At 38.7% G+C, this 20,177-nt stretch overlaps 1 protein-coding gene across 1 annotated transcript in view; it reads left to right on the top strand.

Moving 5' to 3' along the window:
• The window catches only part of LOC133545628 (5'-3' exoribonuclease 1-like), a 77,719-nt gene extending 66,964 nt beyond the window's left edge, over nt 1-10,755 (top strand). Inside the window, exons 36-39 of the mRNA XM_061891388.1 lie at nt 996-1,109; nt 3,141-3,240; nt 3,298-3,614; nt 8,031-10,755. Of these exons, the coding sequence (XP_061747372.1) occupies nt 996-1,109; nt 3,141-3,240; nt 3,298-3,614; nt 8,031-8,321 (822 nt within the window). The 3' untranslated portion in view covers nt 8,322-10,755. The remainder of the gene's footprint in view (nt 1-995; nt 1,110-3,140; nt 3,241-3,297; nt 3,615-8,030) is intronic.
• Nucleotides 10,756-20,177: the final 9,422 nt, after the last annotated feature.

Raw genomic sequence — 20,177 nt, 5'->3', positions numbered from 1 at the left:
CTAATGTTGTGTCCTGTGGGTATGCAGGGTGTGGTGTTGTGTCCCTAATGTAGTGTCCTGTGGGTACTTGGGGTGTGGTGTTGTGTCCCTAATATTGTGTCCTGTGGGTACTTGGGGTGTGGTGTTGTGTCCCTAATGTTGTGTCCTGTGGGTATGCAGGGTGTGGTGTTGTGTCCCTAATGTTGTGTCCTGTGGGTACTTGGGGTGTGGTGTGGTGTCCCTAATGTTGTGTCCTGTGGGTACTTGGGGTGTGGTGTGGTGTCCCTAATGTTGTGTCCTGCGGGTGTGCAGGGTGTGGTGTTGTGTCCCTAATGTTGTGTCCTGTGGGTACTTGGGGTGTGGTGTTGTGTCCCTAATGTTGTGTCCTGTGGGTACTTGGGGTGTGGTGTTGTGTCCCTAATGTTGTGTCCTGTGGGTACTTGGGGTGTGGTGTTGTGTCCCTAATGTTGTGTCCTGTGGGTACTTGGGGTGTGGTGTTGTGTCCTTAATGTTGTGTCCTCTGGGTACTTGGGGTGTGGTGGTGTGTCCCTAATTTTGTGTCCTGTGGGTATGCAGGGTGTGGTGTTGTGTCCCTAATGTTGTGTCCTGTGGGTACTTGGGGTGTGGTGTGGTGTCCCTAATGTTGTGTCCTGCGGGTATGCAGGGTGTGGTTTTGTGTCCCTAATGTTGTGTCCTGTGGGTACTTGGGGTGTGGTGTTGTGTCCCTAATGTTGTGTCCTGTGGGTACTTGGGGTGTGGTTTTGTGTCCCTAATGTTGTGTCCTGTGGGTACTTGGGGTGTGGTGTTGTGTCCCTAATGTTGTGTCCTGTAGGTATGCAGGGTGTGGTGTTGTGTCCCTAATGTTGTGTCCTGTGGGTACTTGGGGTGTGGTGTTGTGTCCCTAATGTTGTGTCCTGTGGGTATGCAGGGTGTGGTGTTGTGTCCCTAATGTTGTGTCCTGTGGGTATGCAGGGTGTGGTGTTGTGTCCCTAATGTTGTGTCCTGTGGGTATGCAGGGTGTGGTGTTGTGTCAAGTCAAGCTGTCCAACGGTCTGATCGTTCACGGACCACAGTGCCAGTCGGAGAACGAGGCCAAAGAAAAAGCTGCTTTCTTCGCCTTACAAAGATTGGTATGTCATGATGTCATTGGCCTTACAAAGATTGGTATGACATGATTTCATTGGCCTTACAAAGATTGGTATGACATCATGTCATTGGCCTTACAAAGATTGGTATGACATGATGTCTTTGGCCTTACAAAGATTGGTATGCCATGATGTCATTGGCCTTACAAAGATTGGTATGCCATGATGTCATTGGCCTTACAAAGATTGGTATGCCATGATGTCATTGGCCTTACAAAGATTGGTATGCCATGATGTCATTGGCCTCACAAAGATTGGTATGCCATGATGTCATTGGCCTTACAAAGATTGGTATGCCATGATGTCATTGGCCTCACAAAGATTGGTATGCCATGATGTCATTGGCCTTACAAAGATTGGTATGTCATGATGTCATTGGCCTTACAAAGATTGGTATGACATGATTTCATTGGCCTTACAAAGATTGGTATGACATCATGTCATTGGCCTTACAAAGATTGGTATGACATGATGTCTTTGGCCTTACAAAGATTGGTATGCCATGATGTCATTGGCCTTACAAAGATTGGTATGCCATGATGTCATTGGCCTTACAAAGATTGGTATGCCATGATGTCATTGGCCTTACAAAGATTGGTATGCCATGATGTCATTGGCCTCACAAAGATTGGTATGCCATGATGTCATTGGCCTTACAAAGATTGGTATGCCATGATGTCATTGGCCTTACAAAGATTGGTATGCCATGATGTCATTGGCCTTAAAAAGATTGGTATGCCATGATGTCATTGGCCTCACAAAGATTGGTATGCCATGATGTCATTGGCCTTACAAAGATTGGTATGCCATGATGTCATTGGCCTTACAAAGATTGGTATGCCATGATGTCATTGGCCTTACAAAGATTGGTATGCCATGATGTCATTGGCCTTACAAAGATTGGTATGGCATGATGTCATTGGCTTTACAAAGATTGGTATGTCATGATGTCATTGGCCTTACAAAGATGGGTATGTCATGATGTCATTGGCCTTACAAAGATTGGTATCCCATGATGTCATTGGCCTTAAAAAGATTGGTATGTCATGATGTCATTGGCCTTACAAAGATTGGTATGTCATGATGTCATTGGCCTTACAAAGATTGGTATGTCATGATGTCATTGGCCTTACAAAGATTGGTATGTCATGATGTCATTGGCCTTAAAAAGATTGGTATGTCATGATGTCATTGGCCTTACAAAGATTGGTATGTCAGGATGTCATTGGCCTTACAAAGATTGGTATGTCATGATGTCATTGGCCTTACAAAGATTGGTATGTCATGATGTCATTGGCCTTAAAAAGATTGGTATGTCATGATGTCATTGGCCTTACAAAGATTGGTATGTCATGATGTCATTGGCCTTACAAAGATTGGTATGTCATGATGTCATTGGCCTTACAAAGATTGGTATGTCATGATGTCATTGGGCTTAAAAAGATTGGTATGTCATGATGTCATTGGCCTTACAAAGATTGGTATGTCAGGATGTCATTGGCCTTACAAAGATTGGTATGTCATGATGTCATTGGCCTTACAAAGATTGGTATGTCATGATGTCATTGGCCTTAAAAAGATTGGTATGTCATGATGTCATTGGCCTTACAAAGATTGGTATGTCATGATGTCATTGGCCTTACAAAGATTGGTATGTCATAATGTCATTGGCCTTACAAAGATTGGTATGTCATGATGTCATTGGCCTTACAAAGATTGGTATGTCATGATGTCATTGGCCTTACAAAGATTGGTATGTCATGATGTCATTGGCCTTAAAAAGATTGGTATGTCATGATGTCATTGGCCTTACAAAGATTGGTATGTCATGATGTCATTGGCCTTACAAAGATTGGTATGTCATAATGTCATTGGCCTTACAAAGATTGGTATGTCATGATGTCATTGGCCTTACAAAGATTGGTATGTCATAATGTCATTGGCCTTACAAAGATTGGTATGTCATGAGGTGACTGTGTGAAATGTTTGGTGATGTTGTGCTGAAACTATGTCCAGAGTTCACTGGGCCCGAGCTTCCCTCTCCAAGCTCCAGTTTACCACAGTGGTGTTGAACACCTGCAGGCTCCGCCCATCAGAGCCATCTTCAACCAGCCAGGTGAGGAACGTACCTGAGCTCAAAGTGATGTTGTCATGGCAAAACTGCTGCTTTCAGGTGGCTTGATGATGCCGCCACAGGCCTGTGGCCCCGCCCCTCTGTGGGCGGTACCTCTTCCTGCTCACCTGCACCACCAGAACCAAAACTTCTACAGAGCAGCAGGTGTGTTTCCTGTGCGGCCGCACCACCTTGCACCTGTGGCCTCCCACCACGGCGCACCTGTGGCCTCCCACCACGGCGCACCTGTGGCCTCCCACCATGTTGCACCTGTGGCCTCCCACCACGGCGCACCTGTGGCCTCCCACCATGTTGCACCTGTGGCCTCCCACCACGGCACACCTGTGGCCTCGCACAAGCAGTTCATCCCCTTGCAGGTAAGAGAACACTTTTCACGCTTTGTTTTTACTCAACTTTTACACAACTGTGACCCAACTTTTACTCTACTTTCACTCAAATTTTACTGAACGTTCACCCAACTTTCATCCAACTTTCATCCAACTTTACACTAGTTTTACCCAAGTTTTGCTCCAGTTTTGCCTATTCTTGACACAACTTTTACTCTAGTTTTACCCAGGTTTACTCTAGTTTTACCCAACTTTCACCAACTTTCACCCAACTTTCACCAAATTTCACCCAACTTTACACTAGATTTACCCAAGTTTTGCTCCAGTTTTGCCTAATCTTGACACAACTTTTACTCTAGTTTTACCCAGGTTTACTCTAGTTTTACCCAACTTCCACCCAACTTTCACCCAACTTTCACCAAATTTCACCCAATTTTACTCTAGATTTACCCAAGTTTTGCTCCAGTTTTGCCTAATCTTAACACAACTTTTACTCTAGTTTTACCCAGGTTTACTCTAGTTTTACCCAACTTTCACTCAACTTTCACCAAATTTCACCCAACTTTACTCCAGATTTACCCAAGTTTTGTTCCAGTTTTGCCTATTCTTGACACAACTTTTACTCTAGTTTTACCCAAGTTTACTCTAGTTTTACCCAACTTCCACCCAACTTTCACCCAAATTTCACCCAACTTTACTCTAGATTTACCCAAGTTTTGCTCCAGTTTTGCCTATTCTTGACACAACTTTTACTCTAGTTTTACCCAAGTTTACTCTAGTTTTACCCGACTTCCACCCAACTCCCACCCAACATCCACCCAACATCCACCCAACATCCACCCAACATCCACCCAACTCCCACCCAACTCCCACCCAACTCCCACCCAACTCCCACCCAACTCCCACCCAACTCCCACCCAACTCCCACCCAACTCCCACCCAACTTCCACCCAACTTCCACCCAACTTCCACCCAACTTCCACCCAACTTCCACCCAACTTCCACCCAACTTTCACCCAACTTTCACCCAACTTTCACCCAACTTTCACCCAACTTTCACCCAGGTTTACCCAGGTTTTACTCAAGTACTACTCAAGTTTTACTCAACTTTGACCCAACTTTGACCCAACTATACTCTAATTTTACCCAAGTTCTACTCGAGTTGTGCTCAACTTTTACCTATCCTTGACCCAACCTTGACACAACTTTGACCCAACGTGGACTCTAGTTTTACCCAAGTTTACTCTAGTTTTACCCAAGTTTTAATTTTTCACCGAACTTTACTCTAGTTTTACCCAAGTTTTAAATTCCAGTTTTACCTAACCTTGACACAACTTTGACGCAACTTGTACTCTAGTTTTACCCAAGTTTACTCTAGTTTTACCCAAGTTTTCAACTTTGACCCAACTTTCACTCAACTTTGACCCAACTTTAAACCAACTTTGAACTAACTTTCACCCAATTTTGACCCAATTTCACCCAACTTTGACCAACTTTCACCCAATTTTACTCTAGTTTTACCCAAGTTTTGCTCCAGTTTTGCCTAATCCTGACCCAATCTTGACACAACTTTTATTCTAGTTTTATCCAAGTTTTACCCAACTTCCACCCAACTTTCATTCAACTTTGACCCAACTTCACTCTAGTTTTACCCAAGTTTTACTCCAATTTTACCTAACTTTGAACCAACTTTGACCCAACTTTGACTCTAGTTTTCCCCAAGTTTACTCAAGTTTTACCCAAGTTTTCAACTTTCACCCAACTTTACTCTAGTTTTACCCAAGTTTTATTCCAGTTTTACTCCAGTTTTACCTAACCTTGACCCAACCTTGATACAACTTTGACTCTAGTTTTACCCAATTTAACTGTAGTTTTACCCAAGTTTTACTCCAGTTTTACCCAAGTTTTACTCAAGTACTACTCAACTTTTATTTAAGTTTTGCCCAACTTTTACCCAACTTTGACCTAAGTTTTACTCAACTTTTACCCAACTTTAACCCAACTATACTCTAATTGTACCCAAGTTCTACTCCAGTTGTGCTCAAGTTTTACCTAATCTTGACCCAGCCTGGACACAACTTGGACCCAACATGGACTCTAGTTTTAAAAGGGAATAAGTGGTAGAAAATGGATGGATGGATGGATACTATAGTTTTACCCAAGTTTTCAACTTTCACCCAACTTTACTCTAGTTTTACCCAAGTTTTACTCCAGTTTTACCTAACCTTGACCCAACCTTGACATAACTTTGACTCTCGTTTTACCCAAGTTTACTGTAGTTTTACCGAAATTTTACTACAGTTTTACCCAAGTTTTACTCAAGAACTGCTCAACTTTTACTCAGATTTTCCCCAACTTTTACCCAATTTTGACCTAAATTTTACTCAACTTTGACCCAATTATACTCTAATTTTACCCAAGTTCTACTCCAGTTGTGCTCAAGTTTTACCTAACCTTGACACATCTTTGACAAAACTTCGACTCTACTTTTACCCAAGTTTACTCTAGTTTTACCCAAGTTTTCAACTTTCACCCAACTTTACTCTAGTTTTACCCAAGTTTCACTCCAGTTTTACCTAACTTTGACACAACTTTGACCCAACTTGTACTCTAGTTTTACCCAAGTTTACTCTAGTTTTACCCAAGTTTTCAACTTTCACCCAACTTTATTCTAGTTTTACCCAAGTTTTACTCCAGTTTTACCTAACATTGACACAACTTTGACCCAACTTGTACTCTAGTTTTACCCAGGTTTACTCTAGTTTTACCCAAGTTTTCAACTTTCACCCAACTTTACTCTAGTTTTACCCAAGTTTTACTCGTTTTACCTAACTTTGACACAACTTTGACCCAACTTGTACTCTAGTTTTACCCAAGTTTACTCTAGTTTTACCCAAGTTTTCAACTTTCACCCAAGTTTACTCTAGTTTTACCCAAGTTTTACTCCAGTTTTACCTAACATTGACACAACTTTGACCCAACTTGGACTCTAGTTTTACCCAAGTTTACTCTAGAATTACCCAAGTTTTCAACTTTCACCCAACTTTACTCTAGTTTTATCCAAGTTTTACTCCAGTTTTACCTAACTTTGACACAACTTTGACCCAACTTGTACTCTAGTTTTACCCAAGTTTACTCTAGTTTTACCCAAGTTTTCAACTTTCACCCAACTTTATTCTAGTTTTACCCAAGTTTTACTCGTTTTACCTAACTTTGACACAGCTTTGACCCAACTTGTACTCTAGTTTTACCCAAGTTTACTCTAGTTTTACCCAAGTTTTCAACTTTCACCCAACTTTATTCTAGTTTTACCCAAGTTTTACTCCAGTTTTACCTAACTTTGACACAACTTTGACCCAACTTGTACTCTAGTTTTACCCAAGTTTTCAACTTTCACCCAACTTTATTCTAGTTTTACCCAAGTTTTACTCCAGTTTTACCTAACTTTGACACAACTTTGACCCAACGTGTACTCTAGTTTTACCCAAGTTTTCAACTTTCACCCAACTTTACTCTAGTTTTACGCAAGTTTTACTCCAGTTTTACCTAACCTTGGCCCAACCTTGACACCACTTTGTTTACTCCAGTTTTACCCAAGTTCTACTCCAGTTGTGCTCAACTTTTACATAACTTTGACCCAACTTGGACTCTAGTTTTACACAAGTTTTCAACTTTTACCTAACCTTTCCCAACCTTGACACAACTTTGACCCAACTTTGACTCTAGTTTTACCCACGTTTACTCTAGTTTTACCAATGTTTTACTCCAGTTTTACCCAAGTTTTACTCTAGGTTTTCCCTAGTTTTTCTCTAGTTTTACCCAAGTTTGACTCCACTTTTACTCTACTTTTACCCAATTTTTACACAGGTTTTACTTGAGTACTGAGAGTAGTAGAAAGTGACTATTACTACAAAGAGTACTAAGAGTAGTAGAAAGTATTACTACAAAAAAGTACTAGGATGAGCACCACTAAAAGTACTAAGTGTACTAGAAAGTATTACTACAAAAAAGTACTAGGATGAGTACCACTAAAAGTACTAAGTGTAGTAGAAAGTATTACTACAAAAAAGTACTAGGATGAGTACCATTGAAAGGACTGAGTGTAGTAGAAAGTATTACTACAAAAAAGTACTAGGATGAGTACCACTAAAAGGACTAAGAGTAGCAGAAAGTAAGTATTACTACCAACAAGTACTAAGATGAGTACGAAGAGAAGTAGAAAGTCAGTATTACTTCGAAAAGTAATAGAAAGTATCTATTACTACATAAAGTAGTAGAAAGTGAGTATTAAGTAGTAGTAGTAGTAGTAGTAGTAGTAGTAATAGTACTGGAGAGTGAGGTGTGATGTGGTTGATCAGGTGACCAAGATGAGTACTACAAAGAGTATTAAGTAGTAGTAGTATTAAGTAGTAGTACTGGAGAGTGAAGTGTGATGTGTTTGATCAGGTGACCAAGAAGCGGGTGTCGGCCAATAAGAGTCGTCAGGAGTTCTACAGCGCCGCCCACTCAGCGGCCCGGAGAGCCCAGGACACGCCCCCTGGCCAATCACACGCTCCCAAGCCCAGAGAAGACCGCTCCTCTCCTCGGCCAGAGGCCGTTGCCACGACGACGGCGGACCCCCACACTCCCCCCCGGCAAAATAAACCCTCGACTGGCCACACCCCCAGCTCCGCCTCCAAAAGGAGACACAGGAAACTGGCCGTCACCTTTGAGCCAGGTAAAGTGTCGGAGCAGTGATGTCGCTTTTAGCTCCTCCTCCTCATGCAAACATGCTGACTTGAAAAATTTACCAATTTTAGCAACATGCCAAGTTTAGCAACTTATGCTACTTTTACAAAAGTAACATGTTTACTTTAACATGCTACTTTTAGCAACATGCTAGCTTTAACATCATGCTAACTGTAGCAACATGTTCACTTCAACATTTTTACTTTAGCGTCATGCCGACTTAAACAGCATGCCAACTTTTGAAACATGCTAACTCAATAAACATGCTAACTTGAAAAATGTACCAATTTTAGCAACATGCCAAGTTTAGCAAGACACCAACTTTTGCTACTTTTACAAAATGTTCACTTAAGCAACATGTTTACTTTAACATGCTACCTTTAGCAACATGCTAACTTTAACATCAGGCTAAATTCAACATCATGCTAACTGTAACAACATGTTCACTTTACCAACATGCTAATTTTAACATGTTTACTTTAGCGTCATGCCGTCAACTTAAACAACATGCCAACTTTTGCAACATGCTAACTCTAGAAAAATGCTAACCTTAGCAACATGTTAACTTTAGCAACGTTAACTTGAACACCTTGTTTACTTAACATCATGCTAAATTGGCATCATGCTCACTTTTGCAACATGCTATCTTCAGCCACATGCTAACTTTGGTAAAATGTTTACTTGTTATAGTAACATTAAGAACATGTTGACTCTGACAACATGCTTGCATTGTAGCATCTTGCTTACTTTAGCATACATGCCATCTTTAGCAACATGCTAACTTCGATAAAATGTTTACTTGTTATCGTCACTGTAGCTTTGATAAAATGCTAACTCTAACATCATGCTAACTTTGACAACAAATTAACTCTAGCAACCTGCTAAAATTAGCAACATGTTTGCTCTAGCACCATGCTTACTTTGGTAAAATGTTAAATTGTCATCATGGTAACTTTAAGAACATGTTAACTCTGACACCATGCTACATTGCAGCATCATGCTAACTTTAGCAACGTGTTAACTCGCGCAACATGCTAACTTTGATAACATGTTAACTCGAGCAACATGCTAACTTTGATAACATGTTTGCTTGTTATCGTCGCCGTAACTTTGACAAAATGCTAACTCTAACCACATGCTTACATTGTAGCATCATGCTAACTTTAACATGCATGTTAACTCAAGCAACATGGTTAATTTTGCAAGACGCTAACTTTAGCAACACGCTAATTTTGGCATCATGTTAATCTTGGTGACATGTTTACTTTTTAGCATCATGCTAACTTTAGCACCCCAAACTGTAAGATTTGCAGTGTTTTCTTTGATCAAAAATGAGTTGGCAAAAAGATTTGATTTAAAAATGATGTCATCTTTTCCTCGCCTTTTGAGGGCAAACTACAAATAGAAATAGGAGAGTAGCTCCGCCCCCTCTGAAGACTAAGTTTGGATGTAAAACAACTTTAAAGACTGACTTGTTTCAAACACTTTTTTAAATCTGCATGATCATGGACTATTTTCTTCTTTTCATTCTCTACTTTTTAACATTTCTTTGTCTGTGGAAGTCAATATTTACTCCTGACTTAGTACAATCTATCTTCAAGATAGTCAATATTACTCCTGACTTAGTACAGTCCATCTTCAAGATAGTCAATATTACTCCTGACTTAGTACAGTCCATCTTCAAGATAGTCAATATTTACTCCCGACTTAGTACAGTTCATCTTCAAGATTGTCCATATTGACTCCTGACTTAGTACAGTCCATCTACAAGATAGTCATTATTACTCCCGACTTAGTACAGTCCATCTTCAAGATTGTCCATATTGACTCCTGAGTTAGTACAGTCCATCTACAAGATAGTCATTATTACTCCCGACTTAGTACAGTCCATCTTCAAGATTGTCCATATTGACTCCCGAGTTAGTACAGTCCATCTACAAGATAGTCATTATTACTCCCGACTTAGTACAGTCCATCTTCAAGATAGTCAATATTGACTCATGACTTAGTACAGTTCATCTTCAAGATAGTCAATATTGACTCTTGACTTAGTACAGTCCATCTTCAAGATAGTCATTATTACTCCTGACCTAGTACAGTCCATCTTCAAGATAGTCAATATTGACTCCTGACTTAGTACAGTTCATCTTCAAGATAGTCAATATTGACTCCTGACTTAGTACAGTTCATCTTCAAGATAGTCAATATTGACTCATGACTTAGTACAGTTCATCTTCAAGATAGTCAATATTGACTCTTGACTTAGTACAGTCCATCTTCAAGATAGTCATTATTACTCCTGACTTAAGTATCTGCATCACATGACTAATCATTTTAGTTGTCTTGTTGACTTTTTATTTCTTGTAATATTTGTCCTACTATGTTGTACAAGCTCTGATAGTCATGTGATCGTGTTCAATAAAATCGTTCTATGCTTTGGAAACATCTCTTTGGTCTTTGTTTTGGTCCATGCCCCTCTGGTCTCGACCAAATCCAGGGTGACCTTGGACCTTCTACTTCAAAAATTTGGTTTTATTTTGCAACTTGTTTGGAGGACCAAGTATTGTGATCACCATGTTTTATTCGCGACTAAGTCGGACTATTTTTTTTGGAAGGCCAAGTGTTTACTTCAAGATTGGACTAAGTCCACTTGTGATCACTATGTTTTATTCATGACTAAGTCGGACTATTTCTGTTTGGAGGACCAAGTGTTTACTTCAAGATTGGACCAAGTCCACCTGTGATCACTATGTTTTATTCACGACTAAGTCGGACTATTTCTGTTTGGAGGACCAAATCGGGTCACGGCACCAATTGAGAGAATTCCTGGTTTCTGTTGTTGGACACAATTTGATTCCCCTAGGCCCCAGGGAGTTCTGTTCTAGATCTTAGGCCCTTGTACCAAGATGGTTTTTAGTCCATGGCACACCCACACCTCTTTGTAGACCCGAGGAGAGGTCTGGTAAAGCTGTCCTTGGTAAGCTAGGAGACAGGACAGACCTGCATTCAGTCTGGTCGCCCTAACAAGACGTCGCCCACCAAAAACTGTACCTGGTCCTGTGGCTACGCATGGTGGTGCAGTAAGCTGAGACCACCTGAGGTCCGGGTGCATCCACCAAAAGTCCTGCACTGTGACCCTGAATGCAACCTCAGTGCTCCCAGACGCCAGTCCTGGTTTTTGTCTTTGGACCCTAAGGCCAGTCCGTGTGACTTGGCCAGGTGGTCTTCAGTAGACCTCACCACACCAGTCCAGTTTGAGCTTTGCACCTCTATAGTCTGACTGGCAGTACTTGTTGAAGTACTGCTACTACATCTCTGTGTACTCTGGTGTACTTTAGTCTTAGACGGCTATCAGTACTTTGTAGTACACAGTACTTGTTGAAGTACTGCTACTACATCAGTTAGTTATTAGTCATAAATGATGTTAGTTACTCATTAGTTGTGAATGGTATTGTTAGCTAGTTATTAGTCCTAAATAGTATTGAGTTAGTTATTGGTCTCCGGGCAACAGCAGCGAAGGTCTGCCCGGTCGCAGACTGGCCTCATAGTCCTTATAGCTGTTCAACCAATCTTTTTAAGTTACGGTTGAGTAGTTAACATGGGCGCCATGTTGCATCGTACCTTGGTAGCTGTTCAGCCAACCCTTTTAAGTTACGGTTTTAAGAAGTCAATGTTCTAATAACAGTCAAAGCCTGGGGTCTTGAAAGCTGTATCGTGTTGAAAAACGTGGATGGAGTAGTTGTTTCGGAAAACTGGAATTCTGGAAAATCCTGTACTTAATTTGAACTAGGAAAATGGGAAGTTTGAATTTCCAGAATGGTGCAATGTGTGAAGGTGGAATGGTTTGAATAGGTTAAAACATGTTGAAATGTTGTATTGTTGTATCTTTTTTTGTATTTTTTTTCCTTTATTTTATTAGACAATTAAAACTAGATGAGGCAATTCCTGAAGGAATTGCGTGCAAATGCTCCAATGCTGAAGATGAACTGAAATGTATATATTAATGTGTGTATATATATTTGTGGGTGTAGATATATGTATATCTGTATATATATATATATATATATATATATATATGTATATATTTAGTATATGGATAAGCGATAGAAAATAGATGGAAGGATGTGTGTGTTTGTGTGTGTGTTTGTACACACACATATATATATATATATATATATATATATATATATATATATATATATATATATATATATATGTAATAGTGTGATGTTGTTGCGCTGTATTATGAACGAGACAGGGTGTTATGTTTTATTTTGAAGTATTAGTTTTATTTTGAAGAACCGGATGTCTGGTGCAGGAAGTGACTGCGTTTTTTTCGGATAATTTTTCGGACTTTTGCTGATGAGGTAATAGTTCTTTGTGTTCTCTGTGTTTCTTGTGTAAATATTATTTCTAAACTTTCATAATACTTTAAAAGTTACAATATTAATGTTGTAGGTATAAGTGATGTGTTGTTTTAAGTATTTTTTTATTCACAATTTTGTTAAGTAAGGATTAGAGCGTCGAATGTTTGAAATGTTTGGTCATAATTACACATGGTATTTACGCAGGTATCACTCCGCCAGAAAAGTAGAGACCTGCGTATGTGTTTCATGTTTCCAAAACAGGTATGTGGATTTGTGTATTATCCATCCATTTTTTACCGCTTAATCCCTTTGTGTATTATTATCATTTGTTTTGTGATAAAACGTTTTTGTTAATGTGATTTAAATTATTATTTATGTATAATGAATGTTGTTTATTTCCTCTTCTATCGGACTTATGATGATGAGGTATCACTCCGCCAGAAAAGTAGAGACCTGTGTGTGTTTCATGTTTCCAAAACAGGTATGTGGATTTGTGTATTATCCATCCATTTTTTACCGCTTAATCCCTTTGTGTATTATTATCATTTGTTTTGTGATAAAACGTTTTTGTTAATGTGATTTAAATTATTATTTATGTATAATGAATGTTGTTTATTTCCTCTTCTATCGGACTTTTGATGATGAGGTATCACTCCGCCAGAAAAGTAGAGACCTGTGTATGTGTTTCATGTTTCCAACAAAGGTGGCCAATAAATGATGAAACGACAGAATGGGGTTACCATTTAGTGGTCAATTGTACAGAATATGTACTGAACTGTGCAATCTACTAATACAAGTTTCAATCAATCAATCAATAGTGCGTATTCAGAGCGCATGTGTAAAAAAAAAAATCCCAGTCCACAAGTATCATTCACAACACATTCTGTTAGATTTCCATGTTATGATACATGTTCACATTATTTATTGACTGTATCTAAAAAAGATTTAAAAAATAGATTTTTATTTAAATGAAAATATTAAATAATCCTTAATGAAATATAATGACTTGGTTTATATTATTGTATATACTAGGTCATAAAATCAGTGTCAGTTGAGTCTGTCCATAGGTTGCCTGTAGGGATTTTTAATGTCCAGCAGATGTCAGTATTTAGTCACACAGTATAGTTTTGCAATGTGTCAAAAGGCTATAGACGCCTCATCAATCCATCACTAATGATCACACAAGTCAGGAAATTTCAAGGGTTTTATCTGCACTGAACATTATCAGTCTTCTTTACTGTCAAAGACTTTTTGAGTAATCAATTAATCAAAACCAACAGTCAAATGACAAATTCAGTATGCAGTGTTACCTTTCAACAGAATTGTGTTAAATATTGTTGTTTATTATCTGGAAGAGTGACACAGGCATTTAACTTTTCCACACACCATCCTGAATCACAGTTTCAATCGTAGTCCATGTTAACTACCAAATCGTAACTTAAAAGGGTTGGTTGAACAACTATAAGGACTAGCAGGTCATTGCTATTGTTGCTGTAAGGCACAGTACTCATGGACTAAATTTTGGGGAAATTCCTGTTGAAATCAATGGGACATCCTTCAAAGTTCCACTTATTCCATCTGATTCCAACTGTTCCAACTTCAAAATTTTCAGACAGTTCAGGAGTTGTGTGACTGATTTCAACAATGCTAAAATAATTCCAGGATTTCAGTTCATCATCAGTAATGGAGCAATCACATGCTATTCCTTCAGGAATTGCCTCATCTAGTTTTTAATGTTTGATAAAAAAACAAAACAAAATAATGACAAAAAAAGTTACAACAATACAACATTTCCACGTTTTAACCTATTCAAACCATTCCACCTTCGACACATTGCACCATTCTGGAAATTCAAACTTCCCCCTTTTCCTAGTTCAAAAAAAGTTCAGGATTTTCCAGAATTCCTTCTTTTCCAAAGCCCTATTTCCACCCTTTTTCTGGCGACTACTCCTTTCACATTTTTCAACGCGTTTTAACTGTTCCACCGTCGAAGCTTTCCTCTTAATCAGAACTGGAAAACTTCTTGGTTTACCCGAAATTCCGTATTACCATTTGTCATTTCAACATGTTATTACTTCAACAATTCTCCACCGATTGAGAAATTGTCCAAGACATCAATAAATTTAGATTAGATAGTACTTTATTTATTCTTTTTAGGAGAGTAAATGCCTTGGCAGAAGACACCTCCTGATTAAATGTAAAACTACAAAGAGCAGACTGCCAAAGATGCCAAAGACTCTTATACCGCAGGATTTTTTATTTTGTCAAATAATCATCAAAAGAGACCGGGCAACAGCAGCGAAGGACTGCCCGGCCGCAGACTGGCTGCGTAGTCTTTATAGCTGTTCAACCAACCTTTTTAAGCTACGGTTGGGTAATTAACATGGGCGCCAATTTGCCTCGTACCTTGGTAGCTGTTTTGCCAACCCTTTTAAGTTACGGTTTTAAGAAGTACCAAATGTTGAAACCGTAGGTCAGGATGTTGTGTGTAAAAGCAAAATGCCTGTGTCAGTCTCCCAGGATTGGAGTACTTTTACATAACTCCTTCAGGAATTGTCTAATCTACTTGTAAATGTTTAATAAAAAAGGTAAATAACTACAAAAAAAGATACAACAATACAAAATTTCCACATTTATTAACCTATTACACCATTCTGGAAAGTTCAAGATTTTCCAAATGTCTTGCTTTGACAAAGCCTTCTTTGCATCAACTACTTCTTTCACATTTTTCAACATACTACAAGTTTTAAAGTCCAAGGGTTTTGCTATAAATAGAACATTGACAGTCTACTTCACTGTCTGACACTTTTTGGGCAGCATATCAAAATCACCGGTCGATGGTAAACCCAATATCAAATGTCACATTTAAACAGAGCCTACATCAAAATGTTTGCTTTGACAATTTTATTATCAGGGAGACTGACACGGGCATTTAGCTTTTCCACACACCATCCTGACTCACGGTTTCAACATTTGGTACTTGTTAAAACCGTAACTTAAAATGGTTTGCTGAACAGCTATCAAGGTACGATGCAATCAGCGCCAATGTTTGGAGGAGTTGGTCGGTGGAAGCTTCCGGAAGGAGAGACGCGGAACTACCAAACATTTGGAGTGAATTTGGCGGCGGCGAGAGTGTCTAAATCTGTTTTGGCGGTTGAGCATAAGCTGTTTTGTGACTGGATGGAGATGGAAGGGGATAGTGACGGGATGTATGAGGATAGTATGGAAATGGATAGGACTAGAGGGGAGAGAGGAAAGAAGGGGAGAGGAGGGAGTGAAGGAAAGTCGAGTGCTAAAAGAGTGCATGAAGACGATGAAGAGGTTGATAAGAGGAAAAGGGTTATGGTGGATGAATATAAGATAATTTATACATTTAAATCAAACCAAGATATGAATGACATTAGTTTGATGACACTGGTTAAGGGATTAAAGAAGGACATTGGAGAGGTGGAGATAGCGAAGGTGCTCAGGGACGGACGGCTGTTGATTAAATGCAAAAATGGAGAGCAAAAGAACAAAGCAATGCGATTGCAAAAACTGTGCAACAAAATAATAAAGGAAAAAATCGAAGTGGGAGAACGAAAGGGGGCAAGAGGAGTCGTGACAGGAATCCCAAGAGGAGAAAATTTAGATGATCTGAAAAAAGAAATAAAAGGAGGAACTGTCACTATGATGAAAAGAATGATGGCATTTAGGAACGGTGAAAAGACTGAGAGCGAATCCGTGCTAGTGCAATTTGCAGAGGAGGTCCTACCAGAGAGAATCATGATTGGGTATTTAAGCTTCTATGTTAGAGCTTACGTGCCACCCCCAGTACGTTGTTTCAAGTGCCAACGCTATGGGCACATAGTAGTGTGTGTCATGCTAAGATGAGATGTGGACGGTGTGGAGGAGAGCATGAATATGGACAATGTGGAGAAAATGAACAGGTCAAGTGTTGTAATTGTGGCGGGAATCACACAGCAGCGTATGGGGGCTGCATCAGAAGAAAACAGGCAACAGAAGTACAGCAAATCAGAGTTGAAAGAAATATTACATATGCAGAGGCAGTTCAAAAAAGAAATCAAGAAAGTGCAGAACAGGACAGAAGTGAAAATAGTTCAAGAAATAAAAAATAAGAGGCAGCAAATACAGGAATTTCCATGGACAAACTAGTTGTATTCCTGGCTTATGTAATAAATTGTACAGAACAGGCTAATAACAAGACTGAGAAAATCAAAATAACTGTCAAAGCAGCAGCAAAGTTTTTAGATTTAAAAGAACTATCCTGGGAACAGGTGCAAGGTGAGCTACAGAGAGTAGACGAGACCGAGTCATGTGACCACAATCCAACGCCATGTTCATTGTTCAGTGGAATGCTAGAAGTTTGATAGCAAACGGACAGGAATTAAAGGGATATATGAATAATATGTAAAATAAACCACATATAATATGTATTCAAGAAACATGGCTGAAGCCAAAATTAAACTTTATAATAAAAGGATATATAACGATACGTAAAGATAGGAATGATGGGCAAGGAGGAGGATGTGCCATATTTATTAAGGAAGATATGCATTATTCAATATTAAAAGTGAAACAAGAACTAGAGATAGTAGGAGTAGAAGTATGGAATAATGATTGATACAAAGAAAGATACAAAGTACTAAACTTCTATAATCCATGCAAGAAATTAGAAATTCACCAACTAGAAACAATAATGGAGCACTGGAGTGGCAATATTATTTGGTGTGGTGACTTTAATGCACATAGCACAATGTGGGGTGAAAGGGATGACTGGAATGGGGAAACATTGGAAGCACTTTTGGAGGAAAAAGAAGTGGTGTGTGTGAATGATGGGTCGGGAACAAGGTTGGATGTCGTCACGGGTAAAGAAACAGCAATAGATTTAACACTAGTGTCACAAGGGTTAGCAGGAAAGGTGGAGTGGGAAGTAAATAAATACAGCACAATGGGAAGTGATCACTATCCAATCTTCATTCACATAAACAGAAATCATAGGACAGAAAGCACTAGGATAGAAGATGGAAGTATAATCATGGTGACTGGGAGAAATTTTGGGAAATTACCGACATAACTTTAAAGGAAGTAGATATAAATCAAGATATTTAACAATTAAATAGAGATATTACAAAGTGCATAATAGAAGCAGCCGAACAGAGCATACCAAGGAATAGTATAGGGAGAAGAAGGAAGATAGTGCCGTGGTGGACACAAGAGTGTACAGATGCAATACAAGAACGGAATAGAGCATTTAGAATATTGAGAAGAACACATCATTTCCAAGACATGATCCAATATAAAAGGCATCAAGCTAGAGTAAGGTATGTTATTAAAAAAACAAGAAAACACCATTGGAGAACTTTTTGTGAAACACTAAATAGAACTACTCCTTTAAGCCAAGTGTGGGGAATGATCAAGAGAATGTCAGGGGTCAGAAAAGAACATAAAAATCATGTGATGAAAGATGGAATGCGGAGTGTGGGAGGAAATAAAGAAAAAGCAGAACTTTTAGCAAAAACCTTTAAGTGCACAGTAATGATAATTTGAGAAATGTAGAAAAACAAAAGAGAGAAGAAACAATTAGTTTAAATATTAAGGAAATGAAGGAAGACAACGATAATAGTTTTACCAACACTATGGATTTGACATTTTCTTTGGATGAAATGGTTCCAATTTTAAAAAAAGTTAAAAATATGACGCCAGGGAAAGACCTGGTGAGTTATCAAATGATCAAAAATTTAGGTAGCATCGGCAAAGAAGTGGTCTTGAAATTATATAATAGGATATATGAAGAAGGAAAATTACCAGATGAGTGGAAAACAGCTGTAATAATTCCAATATGCAAGCCAGGGAAAGATCCGGAAGAGGCAGGAAATTATAGGCCGATAGCATTGACCTCAAATTTGGGCAAAGTAGTGGAAAAAATGATTAATGAAAGATTAATATATTATTTAGAGTCAAAAGAAATGATAAAAAACTACCAAAGTGGTTTTGGCAAAGCAAGAAGCACAAATGACCCAGCAGTGCAGCTGGAAGAGGAAATTAGAAAGGGACAAATAAATAAAGAAAGTAGAATTGCGGTATTTTTTGACATAGAGAAAGCGTATGATATGTTGTGGAAACAGGGCTTGCTGATGAAACTAAATAAGATTGGGATTAGAGGAAAAATGTACAGATGGATAAAAGACTTTTTAACAAGTAGAACATTATTAGTAAAAATAGAGAATGAATATAGCAGAGAATACGACGTGGAAAATGGGACCCCACAAGGGAGTATAATAAGTCCAGTACTATTTTCCATCATGATAAATGAAGTTTTTAGTGAAGTGGAAGGGTTAGTGGAGGTGGCATTGTTTGTGATGATGGAGTGATGTGGAAGAGAGGTAGAAATACACATCATATAGAAAAGAAGATTCAAAAAGCGGTAAATAATGTTCAAGACTGGGGGACGGCTTGGGGTTCTCTGTTGGAAAGACAAAAGTCATACATTTTACAAAAAGGAAAGTACAAAACAAGCTCCAAATAAAACTCTATTGAGAAAACATAGAAGAGGTACAAGTATTTAAATATTTAGGAATATGGTTTGATAAAAATATGAACTGGTCAACCCACATCAGCAAGATACTGGAGAAAAGTAAAAAGGTGTTAAATATAATGAGGGCTTTGAGGGGTAAAGATTGGGGGGCTGATAGGTTGACATTGAAAACAATATATTTCACTTTAATTCCATCTGTTATCGACTACGGATGCATTATTTATCAATCTGCTTCAAAAACACTACTTGAGAAAATAGACCGGATCCAGTCGCAGGCTTTAAGATTATGTTGTGGAACTACTAAATCTACTCCAGTGGCAGCATTACAAGTAGAAATGAATGAAAAACCTTTGGACATGAGGAGAGATCAACTCTCAGCAGTTTATTGGGCAAACTTAAAAGGATCCAAGCAAGGACATCCAACCCGTCAAGTGCTAATAAACTGCCAAGAAAAAGAGAAGAAAAAAATGAATAGTTTTGGGTGGATAATAGGAGATATATGTAAAAAAACCACAAATTGACAATATTAAAGTTAGCCCTACAGTACCAATTCCTGCAATACCACCGTGGATGTATGACAACCCAAAGGTAGACATGCAGTTACTGAAGAATAGACATTTAAATAGTTACCAAATAGAACATTGGATTGAGGAAATGTTTTTTGATAATATTATGATATTCACAGATGCATCAAAAACTATAAATAGTAAAGTAGGAGCTGCTGCAGTTATCCCACAAGGAAATATAGTGTTCAATAAAAGAATTAGTGATAAACTATCTGTTTTTACGGGGGAATTGGTAGCAATTTATATGGCAGTTAACTGGATAGAGGAAAACGAAGCAAGGAAAGTAGTCGTGTGCTCGGACTCCAGCAGTGCTTTGACGAGCATAAAAAACATAACATCAGAAACAAGACTAGATATAGTTTATGAAATAGTTCAGGCAATCTACAGAATAAAT

Source organism: Nerophis ophidion, linkage group LG28, assembly GCF_033978795.1.
Source record: "Nerophis ophidion isolate RoL-2023_Sa linkage group LG28, RoL_Noph_v1.0, whole genome shotgun sequence".
Classification (NCBI taxonomy): domain Eukaryota; kingdom Metazoa; phylum Chordata; class Actinopteri; order Syngnathiformes; family Syngnathidae; genus Nerophis; species Nerophis ophidion.
This window is presented reverse-complemented; position numbering and strand designations above follow the sequence as displayed.